General features: G+C 45.7%; 3 protein-coding genes across 4 annotated transcripts in view; 1 reads left to right on the forward strand and 2 right to left on the reverse strand.

Annotated features, from left to right (window-relative positions):
* Myb (proto-oncogene like protein Myb) overlaps positions 1–7,734 on the reverse strand; it is a 53,429-nt gene extending 45,695 nt beyond the window's left edge. Inside the window, exon 1 of the mRNA XM_011152191.3 lies at positions 7,247–7,734. Coding sequence (XP_011150493.1) covers positions 7,247–7,266 — 20 coding nt within the window. The 5' untranslated portion in view covers positions 7,267–7,734. The remainder of the gene's footprint in view (positions 1–7,246) is intronic.
* A 186-nt stretch (positions 7,735–7,920) lies between these two features.
* Hus1-like (Hus1-like checkpoint clamp component) lies at positions 7,921–10,790 on the forward strand. Of its 2 annotated transcripts, none has more exons than XM_025301852.1 (3): positions 7,921–8,159; positions 9,898–10,307; positions 10,390–10,790. In XM_025301852.1, the coding sequence occupies exons 2-3, from the start codon at positions 9,921–9,923 to the stop codon at positions 10,762–10,764; spliced, it is 762 nt and encodes a 253-aa protein (XP_025157637.1). In that variant the 5' UTR covers positions 7,921–8,159; positions 9,898–9,920; the 3' UTR covers positions 10,765–10,790. The 2 variants fall into 2 exon arrangements, with proteins under 2 accessions (XP_025157637.1, XP_011150496.2); XM_011152194.3 differs by lacking the exon at positions 7,921–8,159 and adding an exon at positions 9,402–9,737.
* Positions 10,791–10,823: 33 nt separating this feature from the next.
* Positions 10,824–13,108, reverse strand: Nup62 (nucleoporin 62). Its single transcript, XM_011152193.2, has 5 exons — positions 12,862–13,108; positions 12,489–12,770; positions 11,829–12,198; positions 11,526–11,766; positions 10,824–11,330 (listed from the first exon to the last, which is right to left on the reverse strand). The coding sequence occupies exons 1-5, from the start codon at positions 12,914–12,916 to the stop codon at positions 10,968–10,970; spliced, it is 1,311 nt and encodes a 436-aa protein (XP_011150495.1). The 5' UTR covers positions 12,917–13,108; the 3' UTR covers positions 10,824–10,967.
* Between the last annotated feature and the right edge of the window lie 4,673 nt (positions 13,109–17,781).

Here is a 17,781-nt window from a genome sequence, read left to right on the forward strand (position 1 = left end):
AAATGGACTAAACGATTATTCAATTGAACGACTAGCGCAACGAATCAGTGGCTGAACGCTTCGGACTGTTATCGATGATAATCGGATAGAATCGCCGTGCGTGATTCGCGTCGGATTTGGGAACTTCCGCCCGGGAAGAGGCGCGAGAAAAGGCACGATTCTTCTGCAGAGACACGACGCGTTCACGGCGACGCGGCGGCAGTGAAGTCAACGTGCTTTCAACGTGCACCGAGAATAAGATCCACGCTCTAACACCGCGGCCGGAAGGAATCCTGGCAGCGGCGGAGGGAGAGGCGCGAGAAAGAAGAGAGGCGACTCGTCTCGCGTGACTCGTCCCGGTAGAGCGCGCCGCTCGGAGAAGTCCGCGCCGAAATTGAGAGGAGAGCATATGCCGTGCCGCGGCTGAAAGGATATGCAAAATCTGGAAGAAAGGACTTCCTGCGTCGCGCGAGCGCGCGGACGGAGGTGCGAGATCGCGCGAGGCGTTTCGAAGCGTCCTCCTCCCCCTCGCCCTGCATCTCCTCTTCCTCCTGCTGGTCCTCTTGCTGTGCCGCTCCGACGGTTCCGTGAAAGAAACGAGACGACGAGACGGCCGGGCAAGAGAAGCAGCAAGAAACGAGAAAGGGGGGAGAGGGGGGAAAAGAAGAAGAAGAAAATCAAGATGAAGAGAAAGACGAGAGGGCAGGGGGCAGGGGAGGGAGATGCAGGCGCAGGTACGCGGCCGTGATGATGCACGCCGGGCGGATGGATGCAGGTCGTTCGTTCCGTGATACGGACAGGTTTTTCTCGGCGAAGCGCTCGGGCGCGCGGCGCTGGGAGGACCTCTCCTCTCAGGGCGTCGGTCGCCGCCTTCCGGGTTCTCTTAATTTGGTAAAAAGAAAAAGTAAGAGGAGGGACGAGGGGAGACGAAGAAGAAAAAGATCGCCGGGCGGGCCCTGCTGTTGGGTCGCATAGTTGAAGAACCGGCACAGACCGGGGGCCACCCGCGGTCGCGCGCGGCTATCGCGACTGGAGCGAACAAGCGTCCGGAGGACGACTCCTCGTGTAACGGGCACGTGAACGAGCCTGGACATCGGCTACGCACGCACGTACGCATGCGCGCATGCACGCATGCGAGAAATGCGTATGCACGCACGGGCGATGTGGGGACAGTTTTTCAACAATCACCTGTTGTAGCGCCGCCGCCGCCGCCGCCGCCGCGACTGCGGCAGGAAATGCGGCTGGTGGGAGAAGAATATTGGGTTGGTCGATGAGTTCGTAAAGATTCTTGCGATTTCCTAGACGGGGGCAGAGCCCTTCCGGGAGATCTCGATAGCGAGATAAGCAAGGTGGCGATAGCTGTTGCTTCATAAGAGGAGGCAGAAAACGGGAAATGTAGAGAATTCGAAGGTAAATAATGTAAGCGACGACGTAATGTCTGTTCATCCGCCGCTCGATTATAGATTTCATGTAACTTGACATAGTGTGTGTGTGTGTGTGTGTGTGTGTGTGAGCGGAACCTTAGGTCGCTTAACCGTCGACAGCTGTAACGGGAGAAATGAGCGGAGGAAAAGAGGACGCGGAGAGAAGAGAGAGGAGAGCTCGCGAAAAGGCGCAGCCCTCGCGAGAAATTACGCGCGACGCGGCGGGACGTACTCGCGATTTTCGTGATTCTGATTCCTCGCAGATGCGACGATCGTCCTTTCAAAGATCCGCCATCGTTTACTCATTGAAATTCCACCCTCTCGTGTTCTTACTATCGTCGTTTATTTTATGTCACTACCAGTATCGTTTCATCATAATCGTGTGTTATCGATATTATCGTCATTATTATTTTTTTCTCTTTCGTTATCATTATCGTACATCTCATACATTCCCCGATTTGTCTTCCGACTCACGAAGACGACGTCGTTGACGTCGCCGGGGCGGCGACGCGGAAGACGCCAAGCGACGCCCATCGTCAGAAACGAGCCGAAGCCGCGCTCTCCACGAGGGTGCGATCGTCCAGAGAGGAAGAGAAAGGGGGAGGGGGGAGGGGCGCCGGCTCTCGTGTACGCGTTTCCGAAGTGCATCGAATTTGTACGCGGGGCCGGGCGTATGAACTTAAAGAGCCACATGCGCCGGGCCGGGTGTCGGTCCCCGGGCCCCGCGCGCGCGCTCTCTCGAAGCACCGCTGAATAGCGTGCATCCACGACGGCTGAAAGAGATGGGGCGATCGAAAGCAGGAGGGTCGCGCGCTCGCTCGCTCGTTCGTCGCGTCTGTTCCTGTGAACGAGGCAGCTGTCTCTCCCGTTTGTTTCCGCGCGCGCGAGCGCGAGATGACCGACGACGACGACGACGATGACGAGGTCACGTCGTTGTGACGTCGCCGCTGTCGTCTCGCCGAGCGCGCGTGTGTCTGCATGCGGCGCGAATTTCCGGCTAAGAGAATTCCGCCAGCGGCGCCCCCGTTGCGGGACAATTCATGCGCCGAGCCGCCCACGCGCAGTTTTCGGACAAAAATTCTCCCGGACGGAGCGAATGAATATTCCATGTCGCGCGCGCGCGCGCGTGCGCGCTCATACACACACACACACACGCACACGCACGTCTGCGCACGGCATGAGCGTTCGCGGAAAAACTGAGCCGCTTTGTCGGCGATTTTGCGCAATCCCGCGCAACTGATGTGTGTGTGTGGCTTAGGATTGCCAACTGCCCGGTTTTGACCTGGGTTTTCGTCAGGTTTTTCCGAAATCTCGTCCGGTACAGTAAGCGTCCGGTTAATAAGTCAAACCGGATATCATATGTCCGGTTTTTAAGTTATATCCAATCAATGGGATGAGAGTTGAGATTTTTTAGCAACGTTTCTCCGTTTCAAGCGCCTACGAACGATCTAGTAGCCGATGATCAGCCGATCCATCATTCCATATATTAAAAAAGTAATGGTTTATTATTTTATTCAATCAAATCTTGTTTATAAAATTGTTTGGAAATCAATATTGTAAATAAATTCTTGTCATATTTTGTATTTGATGTAACGTTATGATCATTAAGTCTGTCCAGCTCAGTCCGATTTGGGTTTGCTACCAAAGAAGAAATGTCCTTTTGGATTTGGCAATCCTAGTGTGGCTTCGCAGTTGACCGCTGTCGTGACCGATTCGGTTCGACGCCCACCCCCTCCCGCGGGTCTCGAGACCGCCGCTAAGCTCGCGTTCTCCACCCTCTCCCGTCCGCTTTGATCCTTTATCCGGACTCCGCGAGCCTTACCTGCGCTCCGGCTGACTCGGAAGGCCGATCGATCAGTGTTTTGTCGGGGTATCGCGGCTCGAAATTTCTCACGCTGTGCCTCGTCTCTTGTCTTAGCGCGAATGAGACAAATGCGCCTGATTGAGATCACTTTGGAGGACGGATCACATGGAGCCGTCCCACTTGAACCCGAACGCGTGTCAACGCGGCGCACAGGAAGCGAAACAAACTGCGACAGATACCCACACAGCCGCAGAGCGAGATGAGGCGGGGAGGGGGGGGGAGGAAGGGGGAGTCAAGGGTACAATCTTCGCGTCGGGCAATGCTAATGACGGATAGAAAACGTGAGACTTGTTACTAGACGAGTACAAGCGAGCGAGAGCGAGAGCGAGAGTAGCGGGAAGAAAGAGAGGGAGATATGGCGGGAGGGTGCGCGGGAGGGTGCGCGACAGGGTGGTGGACAGGCGTGCAAGGGCGTGCAAATACGAGGAGACCAGGCGGTGCACGCGTGCTGCGATGACGTCTGTTTATCGTGCCGAGAGAGCCCGTCATGGCGGTGGCGATGGCGGTGGCGATGGCGATGGCGATGGCGATGGCGATGGCGATGGCGATGGCAGTTGCCATGCGGGGCGGCACCGGGACCCGCGGCTTGACGTCATCCTATCTCTCCCAACGGGCAAGTTAATATTGATAAGTGGAAGCGTGGCGGCGTCCCGGGCTGACCGAGGGGCGAGCAGAGAGAGGGATTGGAGGCCGCTTAGTTTCGGCGGACGCAACACCCCGGATTGAGAGAATCCGGCGTGGCGCTTCTCGATGAATATTTGATATGAATTTTTTTTCGCTGGAGGGTAGCGACGAAGTATCGGTGGACTTGCTGTACGCTACGTCTGGATTCGAAACGTTGCTCGGTGAGGAGAGCGATAAACAACCGGTCGACTCATCGAATTCTAATCCTAATTCGCGCATACCTCGATTTCTATATACCTGGGATTTACATGGGACTTGGGCTCTTCTCTGCATTCCGCAGGATGAAATTCCAATCGAGAAGCGGAATAATAAACAATTAGTCGGTTCATTCGATCCTGATCTGAGGCAAACTTCATTTTCAAATACCTAGCCTGATACTGGCTCTACACGGAGAAAAATGTCAGAAATATCCAGATTGTTAATTTTGTTATCCGATCAAATGTCCGATTTAATACACCGGATATTTGATCGGATAACGAATGACAATCGGATATATTTCGGATATTTTTCTCAGTGTATATACTCTCCGAATATCTTGGGCTGAAATATCACTCGGGAAGGAGAGCGATGAACAATCAGCCGGTTCATCAAGTTCTAATTTTCATTCGCGGGACTTCAATTCCCAGACGCCTGATCTGGATTATATGCTCGCTAAATTTCCCCTTCTGGTACGCGGACGAACGACGAGTAACCATAATGACGATAAAGGCGCGATAAAAGGTGCGATAAAATAGCCGACGCTAGCTGGGCGTTCGAGCGAATAAACATTCATTTTTTGGGGCGCCTGCTTGGAAGAGCATTCGGGCGTACACATTTTTAATCACACAATGTAATAATTATTCGTAAGTTGATACGTACGTAGTACAATTGTATTAGGTGTGTAAATTAATTCTCGGCCCCTACATTAAATCGACTACAGCACACCTGTTCAAATTGAATGTTTTTCTCGCCGAACAGTCGTTTTAAAGCGCCATCTCTGAGCTTTAAAATGAGCTATAATAGTTGACAGTACTACTGACATAACCTCAAAAAACAGCAGTAAAAACAATGTCGTTCGAAAAGCAAGCGCCTGAGGCACTGCCTCCTTTTCGCATTCCAACTTGAAAAAATGCTGCAGAAGCACAAAAAATGATTTGTCATATTCAACGAAAGTCTTTGTCAGACGCAAAAGGAGCTTGCTGAAGAACTGGGAGGGAGAGAGAGAGTCACTCAACTACCGGCTATTTCTATACGTTTAAAGAAGCTCGAAAAAATACAGAATCAACATTATGCCAAAAAGGCCGAGAATTAATTTACATACCTAATAATTGAGATCACGTGAGAAGTCATGACAAGAAAAATTAAGATTCATACAGAGTTATAAATTCATTTCTCTCCTCATTTCCCTCCCTCTCTCTCTCTCTCTCTCTCTCTCTCTCTTTCTCCCCCTGTGATAGAGTCGTCTTTCTTAAATACCGCTTCACGGGGACCTCCCGGGTGTTTTCACGGAGTATCCCTCCCCGAAAGAGAAAGTTGACCCTTTCGTAACGCGCTGTCGCGGGTTATTCTATACTTTTTTCGGTTATCAGATACAAGAATGAAAAAGAAGAGACTCACGCGAATGTGCGAGCGTTGCAAGAAGCGAGTGGTTCCCATCATGCGCCGAGGTGCAACCGAGAGGAGAACGAACGAAGGGAAGATCGGACATCCTATATGTCGCACTTTACGAAATTGATGACGACACAAAGAGACGACAGCACTTTATGATAAGAATAATAACACGAGAAATAAAAACGAGACGATGCGATGAGACAAAAATATCCGCAACTTAACGATTGAAGTCATACGAATAAAAACAAAAATGTGCCACCGCGCGCGAGGAGACGCACACACACGTTACCGCTTATATACTGTTAAATATATATTATTAAATATTTAAGCATCTTGCTCTTGTATACATTTTTTTTTTTTACGCAACCTCCGTCCAAGATCACGCAGAAATGTTTTGTCTCGCAAAAGTGAGACTCTAGTTCGTCCTCGATCTTCGCTCGAGCGTATCTAGCAAGACACTCGACCTTAATCCGTATGTTGACTTTCCGGCAAGGTTGGCCCTTCAATCTCGCTCTACAAGCGAAAGCTCGAAAGCCCGCGCTCGCCTTGGCGCTTGCGAATAGGAGAACAGGAATAGAAGAACGAGGAAAGAAGTCTCTCTCTCTCTCTCTCTCTCTCTCTCTTACGTGCACACACGTATCGCGTGATGCGCTCCGAGAATCAGCGCGGCAATCGCGGCGCGGCCACGCGACAAAGAAACACGTCTATTTAAATCTCACGAGCAAACGATACGCGCCGATAACGCCGGTCGAGTCATACACGACCGATCACAATAGGCTGCCGACGACATACACACACACATACATACACACACACACACACACACACACACAAAGAGAGAGAGAGACGAGTGACGTCGAGAGTTCACCTCGACGCCGGCATGTTATTGTCGCTTCCGATCCTTTGCGTGCGTACCTATGTATCATGCAATAATCATCATAATACCGATAATGGGGACATGACTAATGGTGATTACGGCAACGATGAAAAGACTAGCGCGTGAGCGCCGAGCAATGCGTGCAAAGAGACGAGATGCAAAATCGGGGGGGAACGTCTTTGCGACTGGAGAGAAATGTCGCGTCGCAACGTCGAAGCTGATCGCTTCGAGGGACGAAGGGGAGAGAAGCACGACGGAAGTTCTCCCGCGGGTATCCGCGAGTCCGACGAGTACTCGGGGGTGCCAGAGGACGCAGCTGACGGACGGGAGGCCGCATCTCGCGACGAGGAGCGCCGATTTGGCCGACCTGGAGTCGGTCGGGTCGAACAAACGAGCGGCGAGTCGTCGCAAGCTCCGTTTGCTTCCTCGCACTCTCCGCGCCCCGCTTCGTCTGTCCTCTCCCGCCGAAACGCGCACTTGTCGCGTGTCGGAAGCGTGGTCGAAAATAGGCTGCTCGCTCTCTTCCCTCCGTGAAAGGAAAACAGCACCTCCCTCCCCCTCACCCCCCTCTCTCCTCTCTCTCTCTCTCTCTCTCTCTCTCTCTCTCTCTCTCTCTCTCTCTCTCTCTCTCTCTCTCTCTCTCTGTCTTCTTCGTCGCCTGCTGCGCTGGGTGCGCGGGGCAGAAAGCGCGGGGAGAGCCGAGACGGGCGAACGTAATGGCTTCGCGTGGTCGGGGAAACACACAGGTCATACTCAATATGACGCAACGGCGACGAGGAAACAGAGACAGACAGACAGACAGACAGAGGCAAACGCAGTCGGACTCACCTCCTTTTCCCGAGAGACATATTTGTTCAGTACAGCATCGTTCCAGGGTGAACACTCGTGCCGAGCAGCAGTCGTCGGAGGCCGCGCGTTGCTCGCCGGGGACGGCAGGACGCTCTCCGCGGAGAGATTCAATCGCGAGAGACCGGCGATTTAAACAATATGGCCGTGGCTCACCCTCCGAGAGACAACAGAGACCCGAGAGTTGTCGTTCGCGAACGAGCGAACGAACGAGCGTGAGCGCGAGCGCGAGCGCGAGCGCGGGCGCGCGCGCGCGCGCGCACGAGTGATACCGAGGAACGCGGCGACGGAGGAAGAGAGCTTTGCTTCACATCCGCGAATGACGGAGCTGTCACGCGACTCGCCGCGTTCAGCGATCGCTCGCGTTCACTTCACCGTGGCGAGCTCCGACCGGCCGATCGATCTTCTCCGCCGCTGACTCGCTCGCGCCCGTCACACTCCGACGTGCGCTTGACGTCGATCGGGGTTACGGCCGACGAATGTGTGCATTCGTCGTTACGACGCGCTGCCAGCCGCTCATTCTCACGCAGGGTAACTTCGCGATGGCGCGCGGGGAGAGACTGCCGATGGCGCGTGCGTGTTGTGTGTGTGGGAACACGTACGTGTGGTCGGCCGGCTAGATTCCTGGCTTACCGACCATGAGCTTTCGCTCGCAATCGCCGGACGCTTCGAGTCGTGTGCTCTCGAGAGCTTGTGTCGAGAGTGTGGTGCGAGTTCGTTTTCTGTCGCTCAATTAGCATAGATTTTGGAGACGTTAACGAGAGAGCTGTGCAGTTGAGATTGACAGGAGAAGGAGAAGGAGAATACTGGTTCGCGCAGCCGATTCTGCGATAGAGAAGAAACCTTATGTCGTGTGTCGAGTTGCTCGGGTCCTTGTTAGCTTTGTGAAAGACGCGTGAGTGTATTTGTAACTCGATATGTTACTTTAATACGTTTTCGCGGGAACTGTATAATTCGTTCGATTAGTCGTCGAAAAATAAGGATGAATCGATCGACACGTTATATATTATTGAAACGAAAAATCTTAGAAGTCAAGAAACGGTTATTCTGCGTCTCGCAAGCACAGAACCGGCATTGGCGACATCTGTGCGAAGGAAAAATAAACTACAAACCAAATGCAGGGTGCGTTCCTTTATTTACTGCAAGTACTGACGCTATGACGTCATGAAAGTGTACTACTAGCAGCGTTCCGTTTTAACTTCGAGAACTGTCGAGGTGTTGCAACGTTACAAATTGGAACGTACCGCAGTATACTTCGTGAAGCTTGTGTTTTGTAACCAGTGCATCTGTTTACAAACATGAATGAAATCTCAAATACCAATATAACTATAATCGCATTAATTGCAACTATAATGAGACAAAACATAGATGAGGAATAAAGCGAAAGCAATTTAGACATAAAAATAGTACAACAGCTAGTTGCACAATTTCGGATACCACAAGTAAAGTCCAAAAATTATGTGAAAAATATTACATTACCTGCATATTCTGAGATGTGAAATTTAAAATGCATTTTCGGCAGATTATTAAGCACAAAGTTGAAAACTTAATCGTACATTAAAGAAAAATTACAACCATATTTCTTATATTAATTCATATTTATGATGTGTTTTGCTAAGTTGCCTTTTGAACTGTGTATATTTATATTAATAATTTAATACATATTAAATTTTTACAGCTATTGTGTATACATTTTGTTAATGTCCCTATCCTCAATCAAATTTTAATCTATGTAAGCAGCCATTTTGTACTGTGACTGCTTTACCTCCGCCAGCTGCAGTAGCCGTAGCAGGAAGTGACGCCGCCGAAATTAATGACGTCATACACTTATAGAAGCGCTTTCGCAGTGTACTGCGACTCATATCGGAACACTGTTGGTAATGCTGACAGTACTCGGCAGTAAATAAAGGAACGCGCCCGTAAATGATGAAGACAGACCATTGCAAGTTGAATAAGTTGGTGGTTTCCGCGCAATTGACTTAATCGATGTACAATCAATGTTGCATGTTGTCAGAATAAATGATTTTGGAAAGTAGAAAGTTATTTCTGTCTTGCGTGCGCGTAAAAAATGATGCGGTTGACACCTATGTGGGAGAAAGTGAACCACGATGCGAACGACAAATGGACAATTTTCAAATGAATAAAGACTAAATTAACTCGAATTCGTGCGAACTTTGACCGCACGTAATCACGCTTTCATTCTTATTCGATAAATAAATAATCCACATATATATCCGGACTCAATACTTGAAGTCGAAATGGACTCGAGACGGGATACTCTCGGAGTGGCTCGACTGGAAGTTGCAAATATCCCGCCTACATTCGTTTCTCGCGCCAATTTCACGCCGTTGTTTCATGTTCGCTGTGTCAATGGACGGTAATAACGCAAGTGTTAAAAGTAAATACATCATTTGAGCGAGAATGAAATTCAGATGCAGGATGGTGGACACGGGCGCTATGCGGGATTTCACGAGTAAGATCAGAATTTCATGGATATTTTTAACCTAGTTTCACGTGTCAAATATAAATATTGACGTCGCACGAGTTCTCCACTTTTACGCGCACGAAATACTTGCAAACGAATAGAACAATCGTGTGTATTTTTGACTTTGTCGTTGTTAACTGCGTTTCAGACATCGTCAATACTATATCCCGGATGACCCGGAAGTACTGCGTCTTGCGACTCACATCGGACGAATTGTGCTTCAACGTCGGCGATGAGAAAACACCCGTGCTCTGGGCGGTGCTCTCTCAGGAACACTTCTTTACCGAGTACATCATGATCGGCGTGTGCGAAGACGAGAACGAAATCTACTTGGAATTCGACGCGTCCATGTTCGCCAGAAGCTTAAACAGCCTGAAAGCAACAGCAAAGAACATGAAGATCAAATTGACAAACAAGCGACAGCCCTGCCTGACATTTGAGATCGATCTATCTTCCTTAGCTATCGAGACGCGACAATGTATGCACGATGTGCCAGTAAGGCTGATACCACGTAAGGAGTGGCCAGAGCACAAAATGCCAATCATCTCAAACTTCAATGTAAGTTCGCACAAATGTGATGCAATGTACTTCTCTCTGCAAATATGGGAATCGATCGAGTACAAGCAATCTTCTGTTTCAGGTATCACTGGAGATACCACAGATCAAATACCTGCGGCATATCGTGGAAAGGATGAAGAGTATGAGCCCCAAGTTGACAGTAATTGCCAACAAACATGGTACATTGATGCTAAGAATCGAGGTAGATCACGCTACTGTAACGAGTCACTTCAGAGAGCTACAAATTTGGATGAACAGGCTAGAAAAGCAGGAAGATGAGGACAGTGATGTTTCTGCGACTGTTAGCATAAAGAAACTCGCGATGTTTCTGAGTTGGGACGTTCTTCATCCGGACAGTGTCAAGTGCTACATACTGCACGAAAAGATGATAAAACTGACTATGGACATAGGAGATCATGTTAAGATGCATTATTTTGAGCCAGCTGTTGCCTCGTGAGCATGCTTGAAAAGAAGCTCAATCATACTGTGATGTTATTGAAATGTAAAATATACGTTTATTTTTCATATTTATCTGCGCATCGTCCATTCTTTTTGTTAAATTAACTAAGTTAATACCAAGAGAAGAAATAAGAAAAACAAAATAACTTACAGATCTATGCGAGTTCGTATCGCTGGGCGCAATACGACGGACGCGATCGACTAATTGTAAGCTAGGTGCAGATTTTGTTCACTTTCTTGTCTAAAGCTCTGATGCATCTGGTCAATCTGTTGTATTTTCTGGTTCAACAAAGACGTCTGTTGATCCAGCCACTGCAAACTATTCATATGCGCGTTCAAGATCTTTCCAATTTGGACAATGGGATCGCTAGAGTCTTGAGCGCGATTAGCCTCGTTTAAGTGCTCTATTATCTCCTTCAAATCCTCTGACATGCGCTTTAATTGTGTGTCAAGGGTTTCCGACAAACGGTATGTGTACTCTCGGTCGGGGTCCGAAACAGACAGCGATGCCAGTTCTTTCTCCAATGGTACCAGGCATTCTTGTAACTCCTTCTGCTGCCCAATCTGGAAACAGATTTCAACAGAATTTCTCAATACCTCAATTTTATTAATCTTTATTAGAAATAAAATTATGTAAATAATCTGCATATAATAAATTTATATTTGTGTAAAATAACTCTATATATATATATATATATATATATCTAGAAAAACTTCATATATAATTATGTATATATATATGCTGCAAATATAACTTACAACATAGTCTAGTTCATGTTCCAATTGCTGTTGTTCAAATTTCACCCTCTCGACCTCTTGATTCAATATCACTATCTTTTCTCCGTTCGTTATCAGCAATTTGTCCCAAACGTTCACTTGTGTCGCTTGATTCACGAAAACTTTCTCCTGTTCTTCCAATTCTAAGGTCCACTTGTTGATCGATTCTTCAAGCTGACAGAAATTAATAGCTGCTGGCTGAACACCAGTCGCTGAAGTAACACTGTAATATAATAGAAAGAAATGTTATAAATTCACAAAAAATATAAATGAGAAAATACTTACGTAGTGGTGGTTCCCAAAGAAGTGTGGGGGGCTGATGCTGTTAAATTTGTTGAGACAGCAGCAGAAGTTGTTTTGCTCAAAGGAAATGCTGTTGAAGTAGTTGCTGTTGTACCAACCCCGAAGCTAAATCCCCCCACTGTAGTTGTTGCAAGAGAAAATCCTGTGGAAGCGGCTGTAGTGGTACCAGTTTTCGAGGCATCAAATGAAAGTCCTGGTGTTGCTAGTGATGGTGCTGCACTGCTGGTGAGATTTAAGCTTGGGGCTGTTGCCACTGTAGATGTGGATGTTGTAGTCGTAGTTGTGCTGCCTAAACTAAATCCAGTTCCAGTAGCCATAGGATTTGGAGTACCAAAAGTCAAGCCAGTGGATCCTTGTAAACATGTATGTATATTGATATCAATATCGAGCAAATTTTAAGAATTTATTTTGAATGACGATTTGAATTATATTTGAATGAAGATATTTGAATAATTATGCGGAAAAAAATATATAGAAAATATCACAAAAAGTATTTACTGGAATACTGATTTACTGAAAGCAGTTCTAAGATATTGATCATATTGTTTGAATATGTCTGCAGTTTAGTTTTCAAGAGATCATGAAAGTTCTTAGATTTATCTAAAAAAACTACCTGTTAAAAGTTTTGCTGTTGAAAACTACCTGTTAGAGGTTTCGCTGTTGGAACACCGAAACTAAAACCACTTGCTGTAGTTGTTGCCAGAGGAAATCCTGTGGCCACTGTTGTGGTTGTAGATGCCTTAGTAGGATCAAAGGAAAGTCCTGATCCAGGTGTAGATGTCACACTACTTGCGAGAGCAAAATTTGGCAAATTTGGTGCTGAAGATAAAGGTGTAGTTGTTGCTGTAATTGTGTTACTGCCAAGACCAAAACCAGTTCCAGGAGTCATTGTGGTAGATGCACCAAATGTCAGACCAGTAATTCCTTAAAAAGTATAAAATATATGTATACATGTATACATCAACTAAAAACGCAAAAGCACTTTGCATGCTTATTTCTCATAAAAGTATTGCACCTGTTGTAGTTTTTGGTGTACCAAAGGATAATCCAGTATTCGGAGGTGTAGTCATTGTGACAATATATGAAAGTTTTCAAAAACAAGTTTCAATTCAACGCCGCTCCACAAAAATATTCTAACCTCACCAAATTAGAACGGTTATATCGTGATTAACCTAATCTCTCATGTTACGCAGATGTACTGACGAAATACTGATGGTGACCGTTGCGAGAATCTTAAGCGGGCTCTCTGACGAGATACTAACAAAGACTGCTAGTCTTATGGGATTTAGTGTACCAGAGAAACTGTGCCCTCTTAGACGCCCTCTTAGAAATATCGTGGCCGGAATATGAAACTGTAACTCGAAATAAGCATAGCTGATAACAGATATGGAATAATGGGAAAGCATCGGAAAGTATCAAAAGAAGATAATTATTTAAAATACGGGCCTCTTCACCAATTTCGCTGAAACTTTGTACAATCGTGTATTTTAGTGCGTAGAAAACGATTTTGGAAGAAAAAAGTGTCGCTTTCAAACAATTATAGAAATTTGAAGAATGACACACATAAGGCTAAGAAATCTGTCATGCCGATAATACAAAGATAATATAAATTATGGTCTGTTCTTTTTAGTCGGGAAGTGTAAGATAGTACATATAAGCGGCGGAGGGGCGGAGTTCGCTCATCGGTGATGAGACAAAGACGGAGAGCGATTGATCGTCTATGCTTCTCTAACTTACTAATCTTACTATTTTTGTAAGGAAGTAGAATAAACGAGAACCGTGCACGCTTTGCCGTTACCATCAGGACGGACGTAGTGTGCACACATTTTCTCAGGAAGCGCGTCGGAGAAAACGTTCCGGGGTAACCGGCCCCGGTGGCCGCTCTCAGGCTCCCCTCTGGTAAACGCCTTTACACACGAATCTACTTAACACGTAATAAGTAAACCGTAAAGAAATCCTCCAATCAGAGTCGACTCTACATTTTTCTACGCAAGTCAGAAGCCATAACTGATTGGAGGATTTCTTTACGGTTTACGATTACGTGTTAAGTAGATTCGTGTGTGAAGGCCTTGAGGCAATAAATTGTAGTTCGAGTCTTAACTGGGGTTTTTAGAGGTCGATAAATTATGGTTCGAGTCTCGGCTGAAAAGATGAATTTTAGCAAACTACTGACTATAATTTGCCGACCTCTATAAGGCCTGGTCTACAATATATGTTGTAAGCTGTAAGCCGTAAGAACTGACTAATTATAGCCGATTATCTTTGTAATAATCGACTGTGATTCGCCAATTCTTACGGCTTACAACTTACGACACGTATTGTAGACCAGGCCTTAAGTTCAACCGAGACTAAATCAAGCGTTTTTGAGAACTATTAAAATTGCATCCAATAGTACTCGTCGAATTATATAAAATGGCATATTCCTCGAATTATTTCCTTATTCACCTGTTTTATACATTCGTAAATATATATTTTTTTAGATTTATTAATCCGAACAAAAAGAATGAATTTATTAATTTTAATCAAACGGTTTAGAATGTTTCCTCGTAAATTATTGTTTAACAATTGAAATTATGAGGAGGAAAAATTATTTAAAATTTTCGATAGCGTAAAATAAACTATTAATTATTACCGGTAGTAGAAACTATCAATGGTAGCATCGATAGCGATGATAATTCTCCGTCTTTACTCCAAACCTCAATCATCGATATTTGAGAACTTGAGACTTGGACACTTCAAGCACTTGAATCGATTTTTTTTTTTCAAAATAAACACAACAACAAGTCAGATATTCTTGCAACTTGTGTGACCTGTTCAAGTAAACTCGTAAGGCGATTTTTGATAGATGTATATTTTTATAAATATTCACTCGGCATATTTTCGACCGTGACATCGAGCGATGTAACGCGATGAGTGAATTAAACCACGATGTATCGCGGCCGTAAAGCAGTCGTCGAGTGGAGAAAAGGCCAAGTAACCGGCAACTTGAGAAAGAAGATCGTTAGTGTGACATCTTCGTTAATTAGAGTTTTAAGCGTGATGAAATCACGGCAAGTACAACAGCGACGACATTTAATTATGCGAATCCAGGTTGACGCGCAGAGAGATTCGCGGCGTTTCTCACTGAATCTCATCCGTACGGGCGTTTCGTCATATCGGTACACGGACAGAACTTGAGATATGTAACAGGCGCATCTTCCTTTATTGCATTTACATCACATACACACATAATGCACACGCACGCAGACCCATTGATATTGATTTTTATTCTAACGGAAATTGAATAGATAGCCATCGTTCGCGCGGCTACCTTTTAATTTCCGACATTAAATATCTCGATAATTAATCTTCGAGCTAAGTTTCCGCCGAGGGTTGCGTCGGTTGCGCGAAATTGAATAAACAACCGAATTTCGCGACGAGAGTTAAGGTAAACGTCCCAATGGCCGGATACGTCCCACTGTCCGACCACTTTGAAAAAAATATTTACTATTTGTTTTAACAATAATGAATGAAGGTAATAATTACTGCAAGAAAAAACTCCGATATTTGACGACTAGTTGGAAAAAAATATACCCAATTTGATACGTTTGTATTAAAATAAAAATTAATTAAATAAGTATGCACCTATGGTTTGGCAAAATAATGGCCAACCATTAATAAATTCATTAAGAGATAGCATCTATATTTATATTATTTCCTGTTAGCACATACTAATTTTCTAATTGCGCTCAGATACTGGGACAAATTATATCCGAACATTGAGCCATAATCTACTTCAACTGTCCGATCACTGGTACATTAATGCGCTTCATTACTTGTGTAAATATTTCATTAATAATAGATATATATATATATTAGTAATATATATATTGAATATATTGATCAATATATATATATATATATTGATTTAAATAATTTTTCTCTCCTTTGGAGAATCTTAAGTTTTTGAATAAATGCAAATATTTATATCAAAACTATTCTTAATATTACATATTGTATTTTTTGTGACGACCTACACTTAAACGTCCAATTATTAGGACATTTACCTCACATCTCGTCCTTCAGCGTTCGATAATTCCGCCGCACGCTTTCGGTCGAGCGAATAAATAGTGTGATGGTAGCGCACCATTTGTGGCGCATTTCTCTTTTTCTCTCTTATCTTTGCAACAAACTATAGCGGTAACGCAGTTAGCACTCGTTAGCGGCAACATTTCGAAGGGAATAAAAACCCATTGAGGTGTGAGTATAACCGAGCGAGGCACATACACCTCTCGCTGCGCAACGCCGATGATAATGATCCTAGCAACAAATTATATTCTCATTCAATTTTATCCGCATATTCGTGTAGTTTAACGACTAATCCCGCGTGAGAGGTAAGAAGCCGCACCGATTGCCGCACGAAGGACAAGTAAGAGCAAGAGAAAGAGGTGAAATACAAGTGAGAGACACAGGCAGGATGTCCCAGGACCTTCAGAACAACTTTCGTTCTCACGATATGATGAGTCCTGCCAGAGATTCCTCCGCGAATCAAGTCGACGTGCTCAATAACCGCGGTACGGATCGGCAGATAATTAACACGGCAATTAATTAATTATTGCGTACGGACGAGCGTAGCGCTCGGATTCAGCTTTCCGTGCCGACGACGATGACGGGAACCGAATTCACGTCGACGAGAAGCGACGCTCGTCCTTGAGGGGAGGCTGAAATCGTGGCTCGTACGAAAAGCCACCGGTGAATAATAACTGCTTGCTCGTAAAACACCGCAGAAATGGAACGTCGCTGCCGCGTCGGTGCCGCGGCCGGCTGTTTCTACATCCGACATCGGCGTGTGAAACCGCACAAGCAAAGGGACCGGTGCAACGAGAGCCTGGGAGTGCCTTTTTAATGTCACGGAAGGAGTTACCTTTAAGTATCGTCGATGTCGAATCACATGAATCGTTAGATTGGGAGAGAGTCCGATAATAAGAGAGCCGGAGACAAAGACGCGCGGCATTCTTCGAGTGGATTCCTTTTTTGCATCGAGCGGGCGACGAGCGGCTGGCAGGGAAAGGGACGATCATCGCGAGATCGAACCGATTGCGCTGCTCTTCGGGGGCAGCGAGGAGAATGCATACGGTTGAACGACGACGGCGCGGCTTCGGCGCGCTTGCTAACAACCACCATATCGCGTACCCTCGACTCTCGCGAGCTGACGATTAAATAACGATCGGCATAATCCTAATTATACGTTCCTCGTGTCTAACATAATTCATGAGCGTTAGCGTTAATTACGTACCCGCCGATCATGGTCGCGCACGAGCACGCGCGCGCTTTGGAAAAATGCGATTACATGCCCGGTTGCGAGAAGTGGGCTCCTCGTGCGCGCGAAAAGTCGCGAATAAATTTGTAAGATGCAGACGCAAAGGTAAAAATTCCGCGAATGTACAAACTTCTATTTACCGACAGCGACCGGTCGTAAGAATACCGCGGAGGAAGAAGAGAAGAAGGGAAAAAATCAAAACGGGGAAGAAGTTTCTTCTCGAAAGAACATCCGAATGTTCTTTCCTTCGTTTTCTTCTTTCTTCCTTTTTCTTTCAATAAAGAGATTTTCTTTTTTTTTTTTTTTTATGAGAAAAGTGCAATAAAGGAAAGAAAGAAGTTTCTTCTCGAAAGAACACCTGAGATTTCTTTTTTCTTCATTTTCTCTTTTCTTTCTTCTTTTTTATAAAGAAACTTTTTCTTTTCTTTAGGTGAGAAAAGTGCAATAAAGGAAAGAAAGAAGTTTCCTCTCTAAAGAACATCTAAGATTTCTTTTTTTCTTCATTTTCTTCTCTTTTCTTTTTTTTTTAATAAAGAAACTTTTTAATGAGAAAAATGCAATAAAGGAAAAAAAGAAGTTTCTTCTCGAAAGAACATCTGAGATTTCTTTTTTTCCTTCCTTTTTCTCCTTTCTTTC

The sequence above is a fragment of the Harpegnathos saltator genome, unplaced genomic scaffold (genome assembly GCF_003227715.2).
Source record: "Harpegnathos saltator strain DR-91 unplaced genomic scaffold, Hsal_v8.6 scaffold45, whole genome shotgun sequence".
In the NCBI taxonomy this organism is placed as follows: domain Eukaryota; kingdom Metazoa; phylum Arthropoda; class Insecta; order Hymenoptera; family Formicidae; genus Harpegnathos; species Harpegnathos saltator.